Source organism: Staurois parvus, unplaced genomic scaffold (genome assembly GCF_062004578.1).
Source record: "Staurois parvus isolate SC_StPar_1 unplaced genomic scaffold, SC_StPar_1.0 ptg000667l, whole genome shotgun sequence".
In the NCBI taxonomy this organism is placed as follows: domain Eukaryota; kingdom Metazoa; phylum Chordata; class Amphibia; order Anura; family Ranidae; genus Staurois; species Staurois parvus.
The window spans coordinates 626,496-643,895 of record NW_028318463.1 but is presented as its reverse complement, the minus strand read 5'-3'; the positions used below and the strand labels follow the sequence as shown (position 1 = coordinate 643,895).

Sequence of the window (17,400 nt, the reverse complement as noted above, 5' to 3'; positions counted from 1 at the left end):
GGGGGAGGACAGAGCAGAGAGCGGTGACTGACAGTCACCGCTCTCTGCTTAGAGCGGCTGTGAGAACTCAGCGATCAGCTGTCATGTGATCACTGAGTTCTCATCCTTAGAGCCAGCGGAGGACAGATGCAGCATCCACCTGGGTAGGTATAATTTGAGGAAAAAAAAACAAACCCCATACTTCTTTTTTAAAGCGGAGTTCCATTCACCTCTCAAAAAATAAAAGCAGCTACAAAAACTGTAGCTGCTGACTTTTAAAAAACAGCCACTTACCTGTCCCATGATCCCGCTGTGTCCTCCCCGCAGTCCATATCACCAGCTGTCTGGTGTTCCAGGCGCCAGCATCTTCAGTGTGGGCACCCAGCTGTGACAGCTTGCGGATTCACAGCCTGGTGCCCACTGCGCATGTGCGAGTAACGATTCGCTTCTTGAATGGCCCCGTAGTCTTCTGGGTCCTGTCACGTGTTCCATTAGTCTACGGGAAGGAAGGGTAGGAGGACTACTTCCACTTCCGATCGCCTAGGCCAGGGGTGTCAAACTGGCGGCCCTCCAGCTGTTGCGAAACTACAAGTCCCATCATGCCTCTACCTATGGGAGTCATGCTTGTAACTGTCAATCTTGCAATGCCTCATGGGACTTGTAGTTTGGCAACAGCTGGAAGGACACCCGTGGCCTAGGCAATCACAGCGGGAGCGGGTACCTGTCAATTTCGGGTACCTGCCCCCCAAAGGTGCCAATCTTTAATGGGGAGCAGGGGACCAGTCTTTAAAGCGGAACTTTCCCTTTTGGGTGGAGCTCCGCTTTAAGTCTGATAGCCTTGTAATGTGTCCCTACCGAAGAACAGTACCTGACGGTTACACGAAGGTTCAACTTTCCATCTGCACAGTCACTGATCTCTGCACGGATGCTAAATGTTGACTTTACCACCACAGGAAGTTCATTGTACTTTAGGACAATCTATTAGGAATAAACAGATGGAATTAGAAGATTTGTCAACCAGGTTTAATACCACCAGAAAAAGGAGCAACGATGTGGTGACACCTGTAACCACTAAATCACAACTCAGCTTTGAGCAGCTTTAGTGCCCAGTCATACCGGTGCGATTTGGGAATTGAAATCAGAGCTAATGAATGTGAATGATTTGCTGCCACGCGATTTCTAAAGTAGTTCTTCCATTACTGTTTATGCAGCTTTGTTGCGATTTCACATATATAGAATATAATAGAAATCGCTCTGCAAATTGCAAGAAATAGTTGAAAATCTTCACAAGTCGCAATAAAGTCTTTAGAAATCACACCTGAAATCGCACACAGATCGCATTCGGTGTGACCAGTGCCTAAAGCACAACTGTGAACGCTCAGTTTTGTCAACTATAGAGTTTACCTTTGCCCCAAAACCAGGCTATTGAACCCTTTCGTATGCCAGAGCCTTTTTTTTCTGCATGTTTGCTTGCAGAACGTTTATATAGACGTGTGCCAGAGACCCTGGAGAATAAAATAGTGGTAGCCCCAGATTTTTATGTCACACAATAGTGCAAAGGTTTACTAAGCATGAATTTACAGTTAAAAGTACACTAATTCTAGGGCACACAAACGCAATATATTACCGGACTTTTTTGTAAACTATAAAAGTTGAGGTTGCGTCGAGTAAACAGATACCCAACATGCCAAGTTGTGAACACCCGCAAAACGACAACAAATTTTGGTACTCTAAATTTCTTGTAGGCGATGCTGTAGCCTCCCTAGCAGTCTGATTATGTCAGTATTTCTGTGCTCAAAGCGGTAAATTTTTTTGCATGGAAATATGTCGTTTTTTTATTGTAGGCCTGTAATTCTTAGGAATACCTCACTGAAATCTGTCAGAACAAGGGTCTAGTAAACATCTCGGGTATGATCAAATTTGAAACACGAAATCATAAATTATAATTTAATAAATAATCATAAAAAATAATAATATAATAATAATACATTTAATTCAATATTATAATCAAACCAAAAACACTGAAATGTGAAATATAGCGCCAAGTTCGCACATCGCTGAGCAAAGTCGCAAAATCGTTTTCAGTGTCTGATGAGGAATTTCCCCCACGAATCATTATCACTCAATTCTGCAAGTGGTTCTGATTTACTATCGCTGTTCTCTAGCCGGTCTAAAACCGCTTTTGACCTAAAGGGACGATTTTTGGACGCCATGGACGTTTCTCAGTTTCCAGGCAGAAAGAACAGTAAAAATGCAGGCAGGGCGCCGGACAAAGCACTCGGGACACAATGTATGTGAAATGGTTTGATACAGGAATGTTATACTATGTGATTTTAGTGAATGTCACTTTTTGTTATTTTCAGATTTCCCACCATTCCGTCCCCAGAGGTCCCGACATCGCAGGGGACGGAACCCAGATGACAGCATCAGCCGGAGGACATTACAGGGGACACTGCAGGAGGGACATCGCGGGAGCGCAGGACAAGGTAAGTGAAGAACAGATCCCGGAGCAACGCCGCATGGTAAGCCCGAGTGTAGTTTGGGGTTACCGCTTGTGGTACTGAAACTTTACCCCGAGCTACACTCGGGAATACCGCCAGGGGGGTTACTAAAGTCACTGTGGACACTTTAATTGAACTTAATGGCACTTTATACCTATTGTGGACACTTAATTGTGTATTGCACTTTGAAGTGCCTTTGATGGAATTTTTTATGTTAGTACAAATTTCATAAGTGCATAAATATATCTAAGGGGTACTGTGGCAGTTCTGGGCACTGTCACTGTGAGAATCAAGGTTATATCCCAGGATTCTCAACTAAACAGGTTGAGGGGCTCCGGAGGGTTCACTTAATGCAGAGGAAACTGGCTTTTCAGTTTCCTCATTTGTTCGTAAAGTCCGTTTTGGGATCTGAAGCCTGGAGATTTCAAAGTGACCTGGGAGGGATGAAATCTCAAATCCCGGGTCCATGTTTTCTTTACCCCCAGCACACTAATTGTACAGGTGTGTGCAGGGCTTTAACTAATAACCTGTCTAGGGTTCTGGGCTCCACCCCGGCAGACAGGAGGTTGTTGCCAACCAGGAGTCAGGAGGGCTCCACCTAGGAGAGGTGGGAGCCATAGCAGCAAGGGGCTGTATACCTGAAAGAGCCAGGAGGCTGAATCTTTGTTTTGTTTTTATTGATGGTGGATACCCCTGCGTGGGAAACCTGTATTGTGTGGAGCTTTCTTTTAAATAAAATTGGGCAAAAACGGCCCTTAAAAAGAAGAAAAAAGAGTGTCTGTGTGCTTCAAAAGCTCTACCCGTGATGCTAGTTCCCACAGTACATATAGGTTTATTATGATGTATACTTAACCCCCCTGGCGGTATTCCCGAGTGTAGCTCGGGGTAAAATGACACTACCAAAAGCGGTAACCCCGAGCTACACTCAGGCTTACCATGCGGCGCTGCATAGGGAGTCCCTGCAGAGCTTGCCTTGTCCTGCGCTCCTGCGAGGTGTCCCCTGCAGCGTCCCCGGCCAATGCCAGCATCCGGCTTCTGTGTTCCGGTCCCTGTGACGTCGGGACGTACGGGTGCCATCGCCGGCGGTGGGAAATTTGAAAATTTTAAAAAAATTCAATTTTTTCCAAACAAATTTTACATAGTAAAATATTGCTGTTTCAACCCATTTCACATACATTTTGTCCCGAGTGCTTTGTCCGGCGCCCTGCCTGCATTTTTAACTGTTCTTTCTGCCTGGAAACTGAGAAACGTCCATGGCGTCCAAAAAGCGTCCCTTTAGGTCAAAAGCGGTTTTAGACCGGCTACAGAACAGCGATAGTAAATCAGAACCACTTGCAGAATTGAGTGATAATGATTGGTGGGGGAAATTCCTCATCAGACACTGAAAACGATTCTGCGACTTTGCTCAGCGATGTGCGAACTTGGCGCTCTATTTCACATTTCAGTGTTTTTGGTTTGATTATATTATTGAATTAAATGTATTATTATTATATTATTATTTTTTATGATTATTTATTAAATTATAATTTATGATTTCGTGTTTCAAATTTTATCATACCCGGGATGTTTACTAGACTCTTGTTCGGACAGATTTCAGTGAGTTATTCCTAAAAATTACAGCCTACAATAAAAAAAACTACATATTTCCATGCAAAATAATGTACCGCTTTCAGCACCACAAATCTGAAATAATCATACCGCCAGGGAGGTTAAGCGCCGTTTTATTGAAGAAAGAATATCCATCATCCACTAGCTACATGTGAGAGACCCGGGATAGGACCTTCCATCCTCTAGGTCTCCAAGATACTGCAGCATACCATGACATGCTCACTGACATATTGGGGTTTATTTACTAAACCTGGAGAGTGCAAAGTCAGGCTCACTTCTGCAAAGAAACCAATCAGCTTCCAGGTTTCATTGCCAAAGCTTCATTGAACAAGCTGAGGTTAGAAGCTGATTGGTTTCTATGCAGAAGTGAGCCTGACTTTGCACTCTCCAGGTTTAGTAAATAAACCCCATTGTCTCCTGATTGAAGGAAATCCACCAGTCACAATGATGGCAAGCCACACAGGGTAATCCTTAAGGGAGATTAACAGCATCCTGGTGCCTGTCAATTAGTGTTGAATATGTTCTTGTGGTTCCTGTAACACCATATAGCAGCAGTTACTTTAATGGACAGCACTGCAGAGACTGTTGTCATTCAGTTACCGTAGGCACTTGTACATGTGGTCTTTGAACCAAGGCTATCTGTGATGGAACAGGAACCGCATGCTGAGCATTTGTTTGTGAATATTATCTCAGCGTAAAGCATAGAAAGTTGAGGAGAGACACCTGAATGAAAACGCATCCATTTCCTTTAACAGTTAGATTGTAATTCCCAGGAATATGAGGCAGAGGTTGTTTTTGGAAGAGTAGACGGTTGGTCTTGTCCACCTTGAACTGCTTCAGAGAGACATTATTTCTAAAGACTGTCACCAGCAGGTTTGAGCTGGGGTTGAATGTGATTTTGGTGTATTTAGCAAGAGCTTGGATGGCCACAACTGTATCCTGTGAGAAGAGAATAGCAAAGGTCAGACCGACCACAATGGAGCTTGTTAAGCTTTGTAGTAAATTAAAGTGTGGAGTTACCGTTTTTTCCGGTGTATAAGACGACCCCCTACTTTTCCTGTTAAAATATAGTGTTTGGGCTATACTCGCCGTATAAGACTACCCCTCTTCCAATGCACACCAAATAAAAATTAAAAAACATCAGATTTGATTTCAATATGGTATGGTATTCCAATGATGGGGCACGATTCCTCGCTCTGACACCAATGATGGGGCACTATTCCTCCCACTGATACCAATGATGGGACACTATTCCTCCCACTGATACCAATGATGGGGCACTATTCCTCCCACTGACACCAATGATGGGACACTATTCCTCCCATTGACACCAATGATGGTGCCCCATCATTAGTTTCAGTGTGTGAGGAATAGTGCCCCATCATTGGTGTCAGTGGGAGGAATAGTGTCCCATCATTGGTATTAGTGGGAGGAATAGTGCCCCATCATTGGTATCAGTGGGAGGAATAGTGTCCCATCATTGGTATTAGTGGGAGGAATAGTGCCCCATCATTGGTGTCAGTGGGAGGAATAGTGCCCCATCATTGGTATCAGTGGGAGGAATAGTGCCCCATCATTGGTATCAGTGGGAGGAATAGTGCCCCATCATTGGTATCAGTGGGAGGAATAGTGTCCCATCATTGGTGTTAGTTGGAGGAATAGTGCCCCATTATTGGTGTTAGTGGGAGGAATAGTGTCCCATCATTGGTATTAGTGGGAGGAATAGTGCCCCATCATTGGTATCAGTGGGAGGAATAGTGTCCCATCATTGGTATTAGTGGGAGGAATAGTGCCCCATCATTGGTGTCAGTGGGAGGAATAGTGCCCCATCATTGGTATTAGTGGGAGGAATAGTGCCCCATCATTGGTATCAGTGGGAGGAATAGTGCCCCATCATTGGTGTTAGTGGGAGGAATAGTGCCCCATCATTGGTATTAGTGGGAGGAATAGTGCCCCATCATTGGTGTCAGTGGGAGGAATAGTGCCCCATCATTGGTATCAGTGGGAGGAATAGTGTCCCATCATTGGAATCAGTGGGAGGAATAGTACCCCATCATTGATGTCAGTGGGAGGAATAGTGTCCCATCATTGGTATCAGTGGGGGAATAGTGCCCCATCATTGGTATCAGTGGGAGGAATAGTGCCCCATCATTGGTATCAGTGGGAGGAATAGTGTCCCATCATTGGTGTCAGTGGGGGAATAGTGTCCCATCATTGGTGTCAGTGGGAGGAATAGTGCCCCATCATTGGTGTCAGTGGGAGGAATAGTGCCCCATCATTGGCGTCAGTGAGAGGAATAGTGTCCCATCATTGGTATCAGTGGGAGGAATAGTGCCCCATCATTGGTATCAGTGGGAGGAATAGTGCCCCATCATTGGTATCAGGGGGAGGAATAGTGTCCCATCATTGGTGTCAGTGGGAGGAATAATGCCCCATCATTAGTATCAGTGACACCAATGATGAGGCACTATTCCTCCCACTGACACCAATGACACTTGCTGACCCCTGTTGCAGTATGGTGCTGCTGCAGCCAGCATATGTGGTTGCAGCAGCACCTCTGCACTGCACACTTACCGGCTTCTCCCTCACTCGATTTTCGCGGGTCCGCTCGGCTCCGCCTCCTCGCCCGTGATTGGCCGCCTGTGTGTCTTTCCTGAGCTACAGTTCTGGCGGTCAATTACCAGTAAGGAGGCAGAGCCGTTCGGCAGGAGTGAGGGAGTGGCCGGAGTGACTGAAGAAGCAGCGCTTCCTGGACTGGATCGTCGTGGGAGCCAGGTAAGAGACAGCAGCTCTCTGCCCACCCCTGTACTTAGTGTCCCTTCCGTCGGAAGGGGGGGACGGCGGCGGCACCGCCCCCCTAAAAAGTGCCGCCCTGACGTATACCGGCTTATAAGACAGCCTTGACTTTTGAGAAGATTTTCAAGGGTCAAAAAGTCGTCTTATACGCCGGAAAATACAGTAACTTCTCAAATCTATTACAACTAGTACAATTATCTTCCAAAACTGTTCCCAAAAGTAAAACATATACCCATACAGATGTCACCTCCAGTAGCCCACAAGCCTCAAACCCTAGGCATACAAGCAAATAATAATATTTTCCTAAATGTGGAAAGCTCCCTATCGCCTCCTACACCTTACTATTGGCCAGTTAAAAAAAAGTCCCCCATCATAGTGATAAGCCAATAAAGTGAGGTTTAGGGGGCACATTAGCTATCGAAATTGCTAGGAACTATTAGTATTTGCATATCAGAGAACGAGCCAGAGAAGACATCTGAAAGTAAAAGTCTTCTATTACCTTCAACCCAGAAGACTGAGAACATACTGTAAGTGCAGAGCATCCTGGACCTCAGTCTGCTGGGTTGAATACAGTGGTGCTGCATATTTGACTTTGAATATCAATGCAAGTTTTGAGCTAATCCATGCATAACAGTGAAAGTAAGGCCAATGTACTACAATCTTTAGTAGCTCTTTTTTGTTGGTCATGTGTTAGAGAAGACACTGGTAGTGATGAGGTAGAACTATGACTTTACTTGTGTGGCTTAAGTTGCAAACATACAGAGCACATTTCAGCAGACTGTGATAGCAGACATCTTGCTTTGAAGAGAGGAAGAGGAAGAGAGAGAACCAACAAGTTTTACACATATGCACAACTAGAAACCTTAGTGTACAGTGCCATCTACTGGCCAAGTGATATTAACATACAATACTATATATAGTACATTATAGTACAGGGGTGGGCAAACTTTTTGACTTGAGGGCCGCAATGGGTTCATATATTGGACCCGGGGGCCGGACCAAGAGTAGATGAATGATGGGTATGTGTCAACCATAGTAAGTATAGTAATATTCCCCCATAGTAAGTATAGTAATTCATCCCCCATAGTAATTCATCCCCCATAGTAATTCATCCCCCATATAGTAATTCATCCCCCATATAGTAATTCATCCCCCATATAGTAATTCATCCCCCATAGTAATTCATCCCCCCTATAGTAATTCATCCCCCATAGTAATTCATCCCCCATAGTAATTCATCCCCCATATAGTAATTCATCCCCCATATAGTAATTCATCCCCCATATAGTAATTCATCCCCCATAGTAATTCATCCCCCATAGTAATTAATCCCCCATAGTAATTCATCCCCCATATATAGTAATTCATCCCCCATATAGTAATTCATCCCCCATAGTAATTCATCCCCCATAGTAATTCATCCCCCATATAGTAATTCATCCCCCATAGTAATTCATCCCCCATATAGTAATTCATCCCCCATATAGTAATTCATCCCCATATAGTAATTCATCCCCCATAGTAATTCATCCCCCATAGTAATTCATCCCCCATATAGTAATTCATCCCCCCTATAGTAATTCATTCCCCATATTAATTCATCCCCCATATTAAGTCCCCAAGTCCCCCCTGTGTCAATTCACTTACCTTTGCTCCGCGCGTTCCTCTCGCCGTGTTCCCGCGCCGTTCCGGTCTTCAGGGCGGACTGTGAGAGGAGCCTAGCTCCCCTCACGTTCGTCACGCTGCCCCGCCTACACACATCCTGACAGCCATCCTGACAGTATCACGCTCCGCGGGCCGGATTAAAAGGTCCGCCGGGCCGTAGTTTGCCCATTGCTGTTATAGTACATGCTGTTGCATTCCCAACATTTTTGTCCCTCTTGGGGTCCTATGTGTACACGAACAATGGTCAAATTACAGAAAGACAGTGTACAGGACAAAAAGAGCAAAGTGGAGAATTATGAAAAGGGTAAAGATAAGCAATTAAATTAAATTGAGATAATTTCTACAGATCAACAGTCTCCTCACCTGTGTGGATGCAAATCCTCCATAAGGATTTTGCTGTCTGGACAGCCAGCTGACAATGCGGGAAGAAGTCGTTAGCTCGTCCATACTTATCGTAGGACCACAGACCAATGCCAGCAAGACATAAGCTGTCATTTCTACACTGGCTGATAATAGGTCAGAATTCCCTGGAGAGTTTAAATTGTATGGCCAATACAAGTCAATTCCTGGAGAACAGAAGGCTTGAGTAAGTGACAGGCAAAAAAAAACAGCGGCAAGGGTGTTGTGTCACAGTCACGTGATAGTTTACGTTTTTGGGGTTGCATTCGATATGTGCAAATAGAGATCACACAAATACTTCTAAGTATAACAATTGCTAAAAGTAATGACAGATAAAGAAAATATAACAAAAATACTTTTTCGCCATGGAGTCCCTGCCCGCTTTTCGTGGCATGGCCGACCAGGTTTAGACACATGCATAATGGCAGATGTGAGACTGAATGTTCCAAGCTACAACTGTAGTATACAGGGCCTTAAAAAACTATTCATACCCCTTAAAATTTTCCACATTTTGTCATGTTACAATTAAAAAAGTCAATGTATTTTATTGGGTTTTTATGTGATAGACCAACACAAAGTGGCACATAATTGTGAAGTGGAAGGACAACGATAAATGGTTTTCAAAATTTTTTACAAATATGTGAAAAGTGCGGCGTGCATTTGTATTCAGCCCCCCGGAGTCAATACTTCGTAGAACCATCTTTCTCTGCAATTCCAGCTGCAAGTATTTTTGGGGACGTCTCTACCAGCTTTGCCCATCTAGAGTGGGACATTTCTGCCCATTCTTCTTTGCAGAAGTGCTCAAGCTCTATCAGAGAGTGTCTGGGAACAGCAATTTTCAAGTCTTGCCACAGGTTTTCCATTGGATTTAGGTCTGGACTGTGACTGGGCCATTCTAACACATGTAGATGCTTTGATCTAAACCATTCCATTGTAACTCTGGCTGGATGTTTCGGGTCGTTATCCTGCTGGAAGGTGAACCTCCGCCCGAGGCTCAAATCTTTTGCAGACTCTTAACAGATTTTCTTCTAAGATTTCCCAGTATTTGGCTCCATCCATCTTCCCATCAACTCTAACCAGCTTCCCTGTCCCTGCTGAAGAAACGCATCCCCACAACATGATGCTGCCACCACCATGTTTCACAGTGAGGATGGTGTGTTCAGGGTGATGTGCAATGTTAGTTTTTCCCCCACACATAGCATTTTGCTTTTAGGACAAAAAGTTCAATTTTGGTCTCGTATGACCAGAGCACCTTCTTCCACATTGTCACAGATCTGAACCTCACGCACACGCCCACAGTGACTAGCTAACCGAGGCGTGCACGTCCGGCCGTGACTTGAGATAAAGAGGGAATGAGGGGGACTTACTTTGAACATATAAGACTGGCCATGATACACTTTCACAGCCCGCACTGCCTCTGGTCAGCACTAGAGGGAGACTCCACTCCAATCCAGCTGGCTGACTACACACAGGCAGATATGAATCTTATATACAATCTGGTGCACTTTAAGGGTTGGGGAGCAGTCTAGCAATTCACACACCCTTCTAGGATTCCTCCAGCTATCCTACAAGCTAGAACCCCGGTGTTAATCACCCTTCCACTGTCCACACACCCCCACACCAGACACACAACAAACGGTAGCTTGCCACCACCCAACAGTTTGTCCACAGACTGGTCTGCTAGGCCACCACACACACACACAGATCTCCATCTGGCAGATCTGCTACTTTACAATCCGCATGCAATCTGCCAACACGCAGTGCAATTGCATACAGATTGGCAATGAACTTGACCGAGCATATAAAGGCGCTAAAATACAATACATTCTAATCTTATCGGATATATGAGCCCGAGCTTAAGTACCCAGAAGTCAGTTATTAATTTTATGATTTTATATCCCTAAAGTGCGCAGTGCATAAAATACGTACAAAGAAAAAACAGTTACAGAAAATACAAAAAGACACACAATTGGCTATTCACTATAAAATAAAATGGAATAAAAACAGAAATAAAAATTTTACCAAGAGTTATCCTGCGACTGGAGCAAGTCAGAGTCTGCGATTCGCCAGTCAAATAAAAATGGCTCTGTACGAATCACACCGTCCATATCTCAGGGTCCTCAGTTTATTGAAATATGGATCTGGGCTGGACTTTAGCCCTTGGCCAATCAACCCTGAGGGGTGTTTCTGTACCAGCCCACAGGACGTTCTGGGTTCTGAAGTGCCCAAAGTCGATTGGACCAGGAACAGTTTGAATCACCAAGTCAGGGATAGAATTTCCAACACCAGCGCATCACTCCGATCACAACAGTACCAACCATTATTCAGCTGTCGCAATCAGGCGCCAGATAACTGCGTTTCTCTGGGATTCTACATAGGTTACAAATACAGTTTTACATATAGATGGAGCCTACAGTGTGTCCAATCAGAAGGAAGTATTTTCATCTCTCTGGAACTAATATTTTAGCTTTTATGAGAGATGAAATATATTCCTCTGTGGATATAATTTAAATCTGGCAGACAGATCGGAGCCACTCCTGGTCTGTTGCTTCATTTTGCACCCGAAATGACTAGAGCTCTTCTTTTAGATTTCAAGAAGGTGGCAAACTCTGGCTACATAGCTGACAACATTTTATTGGCATCCAGATGTCACCTCCATCCTAGAAGCTGCTCTGTCCTGTATTCAGTCAGAGACATATGTTCACTAATTAACATCTGAAAGAACACTTATCTGATTATATTGTAAAGCGCTGCGCAAACTGTGGGCACTATATAAATCCTGTATAATAATAATAAAAATATCTGTAATAACATGAGACGAGATCTACAATTACATATTTCTACAGACCACATCACATCTCAGCTACCTGAATCATACATTTATTTCACACACGTTTGCTGTGTCCCCCACATGGCTTTACACAAACTGCAAACGGGACTTCTTATGGCTTTCTTCCAACAATGGCTTTCTTCCTGCCACTCCTCCATAAAGGCCAGATTTGTGGAGTGCACGACTAATGGTTATCCTGTGGACAGATTCTCTCACCTGAGCTGTGGATCTCTGCAGCTCCTCCAGAGTTCCCATGGGCCTCTTGGCTTCTTCTCTGATTAATGCTTTCCTTGCCCGGCCTGTCAGTTTAGGTGGACGGCTATGTCTTGATAGGTTTGCAGTTGTGCCATACTCTTCCCATTTTCAGATGATGGATTGAACGGTGCTCCGTGAGATGTTCAAAGCTTGGGATATTTTTTTAATAACCTAACCCTGCTTTAAATGTCTCCACAACTTTATCCCTGACCTGCCTGGTGTGTTCCTTGACCTTCATGATGGAGTTTGTTCACTAATGTTCTCTAAGAAACCTCTGAGGGCTTCACAGAACAGCTGTATTTACACAGGTGGACTCCATTAATTAAGTGTCTTCTGAAGGCAGTTGGTTCCACTAGATTTTTAGTTAGGGGTATCCGAGTAAAGAGGGCTGAATACAAATGCACACCACACTTTTCAGATATTTATTTGTAAAAAATGTTGAAAACCATTTATCATTTTCCTTCCATTTCACAATTATGTGCCACTTTGTGTTGGTCGATCACAGTGGTCTACAGCCCTGAGGCTGGATGTGGCCCTTTGCCTACTTTTATCTGGCCCTTGGGCCCTTATTCCCCTCATGTCAGTAACAGTGGGGCATAGTTCCTGACACCGACAAGAGGGCACTATTCCTCCCACTAACACCAATAATGGGGCACTATTCCTCCCACTGACACCAATGATGGGCCACTATTCCTCCCACTGATACCAATGATGGGCCACTGTTCCTCCCACTGACACCAATGATGGGCCACTGTTCCTCCCACTGATACCAATGATGGGCCACTATTCCTCCCACTGATACCAATGATGGGGTACTATTCCTCCCACTGATACCAATGATGGGGTACTATTCCTCCCACTGATACCAATGATGGGGCACTATTCCTCCCACTGACACCAATGATGGGCCACTATTCCTCCCACTGATACCAATGATGTGCCACTATTCCTCCCACTGACACCAATGATGGGGTACTATTCCTCCCACTGACACCAATGATGGGGTACTATTCCTCCCACTGACACCAATGATGGGACACTATTCCTCCCACTGATACCAATGATGGGGTACTATTCCTCCCACTGATACCAATGATGGGGTACTATTCCTCCCACTGACACCAATGATGGGACACTATTCCTCCCACTGATACCAATGATGGGCCACTATTCCTCCCACTGACACCAATGATGGGGTACTATTCCTCCCACTGACACCAATGATGGGGTACTATTCCTCCCACTGACACCAATGATGGGACACTATTCCTCCCACTGATACCAATGATGGGCCACTATTCCTCCTACTGACACCAATGATGGGGCACTATTCCTCCCACTAATACCAATGATGGGGTACTATTCCTCCCACCAATACCAATAATGGGAAACTATTCCCCCCTAATACCATGTTCTGCTCCCGCTGGTCACAGTCCGGCCCTTCTGAAGTTTGAAGGACAGTGAACTGGCTTTTTGTTTAGAAAGTTTGGAGACCGCTGGTGTATCGCATAAAATCCCAATAAAATACATTTATGTTTTTGGTTGTAACATGACAAAATGTGGAAAATTTCAAGGGGTATGAATACTTTTTCAAGGCATTATATAGGATTTGTGTATAAGGAATGACCAACCCCAGGCCATTGTCCTAAGTACAGTTAAAGAATGAGACCTTCCTACTCAATTGAGGTGGCATGGGGTCTGCTGACCACCAGACAAGAGAAAGGAGAGACAGTTTCATGTTTGCTGAGCTATAAAGAGGCTTCTGAATACTCTTAACATTTGTACATATTGAAGCTTGGAACTGCCCCGAGTGCCATACAATCCTGGAGTGACAAATGACAAAACATATACGAGATGTTATCTTACCCCACGTAGCACATTACCTGTAGACTGACCAAGCAGGAGCAGCCTGTTCAGAAGTGTCTGTCGTGTTTCCGTGTCATTGGCCAGGGTGAACGTGTAGGCCATTAGAGCCAGCGTGTACGTGTTGGAAGTGCGGTTGACGTTGTTTTTGAGGCAGGAGAGAGCGGGGCCCAACACGGCGTACTGCTTATCAAACATAGGAATCAATATCTAGTTATCTGTTAAAGCATTTTCTTCAAGGAACTCCAAATCAATTTTATACAGTATAAAGCTGGGAAGGGTTACCTCTGAATAACCGTTCAAATAAGTTTTAAGTCTTGAAGAACCCCTGCAAAAAATGATGAATCCTCCAGCTCATTGTCCAATAGCATGATCAGCAAGTTGTAAAAGGTTTTAAATAAAAGATTAAAGAATATGGCCTCCCTAGTGTATTTGACACTTGGGGGAGATCATTTTTTACCACCCCACTGCTCTATACAACAAAATATTTTCGGTAGTAATCTTGAAATAAAAAAAAAAATGCGGCATTCTCTTAAATTATAGGCCATTGTAGAAGTGACCCGTTTGGCTCCGAAGAAGAGGGCTCGACCTTCGAAACGCATAAGTCATAGGACACTATGAGAGCTTCCCACACCACTGGCTGAGTACCCTGGACCTGGAGGCGGTCTCGTCTGCATCTTTTTATATGCTAATCCATGTAATGCGTTTGTGAGCAGAATACTTTTATATATTTTGTAATAAATTGTTATTTTGGTAATGCGGTAGGTCAGGCGCCCTCTTTCTGTTGTTGTTAGAAGTGACCCCTTACATTGGTGGTTAGTGGAAAATATCATCTTGCATTGGTGATCAATTAACCATCGCTCACTACTCTAGGAATCTCTAGAAAACTCAAGAGGAACGCTGGTATAGAGAGGCTGGGTTAGAATCTCTCTCTGGTTTCTATTGCTGTGCAAGGAGAACTTCTCGCACTTCTTTTGTGGTCATCAGACAGGAAGTGATGGGGACATGCAGTAACGAAACCCCAACAAGGATTCTAACCCTGCACCACCTTTTCCAAATTCTAAAAAGATGAATCAAATGCAAAGAAAAAAAACAAAGTTCTACTTTAAACATCTTTTTTTCGTATACCTAAAAAAAAGGTCTGCACCTATTTATTGTACGCCACATGACCAGGCTTCATTCTGTGTAAAAGGAAATGAGCATCTAGCTGGATCCTGAGAATGCTGTAATTGAAAGTGAACTTTTCCTGAACACGAAGCTGCTATTGTTGACCTTGAAGCTGAACTCGAGGAATTAGACAAAATCTACCCTTGCAGTGGGGCCCCCCTGCACTGCAAGGTGAATCGTTTATCCTAGGGGTGCAGGGATAAGGTGTATTAGGTATCCCATTCCTCAATGCACCAGGCTCCGGCGCTATTCTCTTGTACCCGAAGCTCCAAGCTGTGCACTGTCCCTTGCAGTCATCACATACAGTGCAGGACTATTATCAGAGACAAGGCAAGCATGTAACCACCACTGAGGGCATGCTAGTGAAGCGGTAGCTGCGGACTGGTTGCATGGATGGAGAAAAGCTGCCCGAGCCACGGGTACTAACCCAACATTTTATATACCTGATATGTATCTGTACCAAGTACTTAAAGTGTGTCAGGAATGGACTCGCCATTAGTGGTGGGACTCACCTGCCTTGTGGGTTGCAGTACCAGGACTGGCCAGCGGGTGCTCTCAGCAACCAGAGGCTCACTCCTGCAGTCAGCCAAAACACCTGAGGCTGATTGCAGAAGGTGCATATAAGGAATGGCCAGGCCTGTGATCAGGGCCTTGCTGTATGTTTTCCCAAGAGCCCCTGTACCTGCATCCTGTCTGCTTCCTGTCTAATCCTGCTTGATCCCTGACTCTGATTGAACTCCGCCTGTCCTGACCTCTGCTATTCCTGACCACTCTCCAGTCTGCTCCTTTGTACCTTGTCTGCCTGATTGTTCCTGACCCGGCCCGTTTGACTACGCTCTGCCTGCTCCTTTGTACCTTGCCTGCCCGTTTGCTACCGACCCGGCCTGCCCGACTACGCTTAGTATTGTTCTTTTGTTATCTGTTGGGGGTTTTGGTTTGGTTTGTTTGCACTGTGTTTATGTTTAGTCTTGCACTGCGTTTATGTATTGTTTAGTCTTAAATAAATTATATTGTTTATACTATATCTGAAGCCTGCATTTCCCTGTGTCAGTCCACACACCTCTGGTCATACCCGAAGCCCTGACAAAGTGTATCCTTTTCTCTTTGCACTGCTTCCTTTGTGTGAAATACCACAGCCTGCCTATACTCCAATCGTCAGACTTCTGCTGACACGCATTCTGCACAGCTCTTCACTAGGAAGATCAGTGTGCTGCTGTTTCTCTACCTCCTGCTGATACGCCCCCTTGCAGTCACCACCCTATCCCTCCACGCCCCTTATACAGCTACGAACAGAGGTCCTATGATCACATAAAAAAGTATTTACAATTTCTTCACCCCTGCCTAAAACCTTTGCACAGAACTGTATATGTACACTCACCGGCCACTTTATTAGGTCCACCTGTTCAATTGCTTGGTAACAAAAATTGCTAATCAACCAATCACATGGCAGCAATTCAATGCATTTAGGCATCTAGATGTGGTGAAGACAACTTGCTGAAGTTCAAACTGAGCATCAGAATGGGGAAGAAAGGGTGACTTTGAACATGGCATGGTTGTTGGTGGCAGGTGGGCTGGTCTGAGTATTTAAAAAACTGCTGATCTACTGGGATTTTGAGGCACAACCATCTGTAGAGTTTACAGAGAATGGTACGAAAAAGAGAAAATGTCCAGTGACTCGCAGTTGTGTGGATGAAAATGCCTTGTTGATGTCAGAGGTCAGAGGAGAATGGGCAGACTGGTTCCAGGTGATAGAAAGGCAGCAGTATCTCATGTCAATATGGACCAAAATCTCTGAGGAATGTTTCCAACACCTTGTTGAATTTATGCCATGAAAAATTAAGGCAGTTCTGAAGGCAAAAGGGGGTCCAACCCGGTACTAGCAAGGTGTACCTAATAAAGTGGTTGGTAAGTGTGTGGGGCAGCACAGTGGCTAAATGGTTAGAACTTCCCCCTGGCAGTACTAGGGTTATCGGTTTGAATCCAAACCATGGCACCACCTGTCTGGAGTTTACATGTTCTCCCTTTGTGGGCTTCCTCTAGGTACTCCAGTTTCCTCCCACACTCCAAAGGCATGCTGGTAGGTTAACTGGCAAACAAACGAAACCAGCGCTCCAATCCTTATGCAGACTAAAAGAAACTCAGGATGCCAGCCGAAGCGGTGCTGCCCTTCAAAGATCGGGAAATCTGAACACTGGTGAAAAAGAGCAGACAAGGGCGCACTCTCATCGTGCATTACCGTGGTATGCCACGTGTTTATTGAATAGACAAATGGATGTATACTCACAAACCAGCGAAGATAAAAGCAGTGTATGTGGTCCACAAAAACTGTCACACAAA

General features: G+C 44.6%; 1 protein-coding gene across 1 annotated transcript in view; it reads right to left on the bottom strand.

Annotated features, from left to right (window-relative positions):
• The window catches only part of LOC149447902 (alpha-2-macroglobulin-like protein 1), a 104,110-nt gene that overhangs the window by 5,387 nt on the left and 81,323 nt on the right, over nucleotides 1-17,400 (bottom strand). The window contains exons 17-20 of the mRNA XM_089651891.1: nucleotides 13,917-14,079; nucleotides 8,913-9,115; nucleotides 4,812-5,027; nucleotides 848-957 (exon numbers count right to left, since the gene is read on the bottom strand). Coding sequence (XP_089508017.1) covers nucleotides 848-957; nucleotides 4,812-5,027; nucleotides 8,913-9,115; nucleotides 13,917-14,079 — 692 coding nt within the window. The remainder of the gene's footprint in view (nucleotides 1-847; nucleotides 958-4,811; nucleotides 5,028-8,912; nucleotides 9,116-13,916; nucleotides 14,080-17,400) is intronic.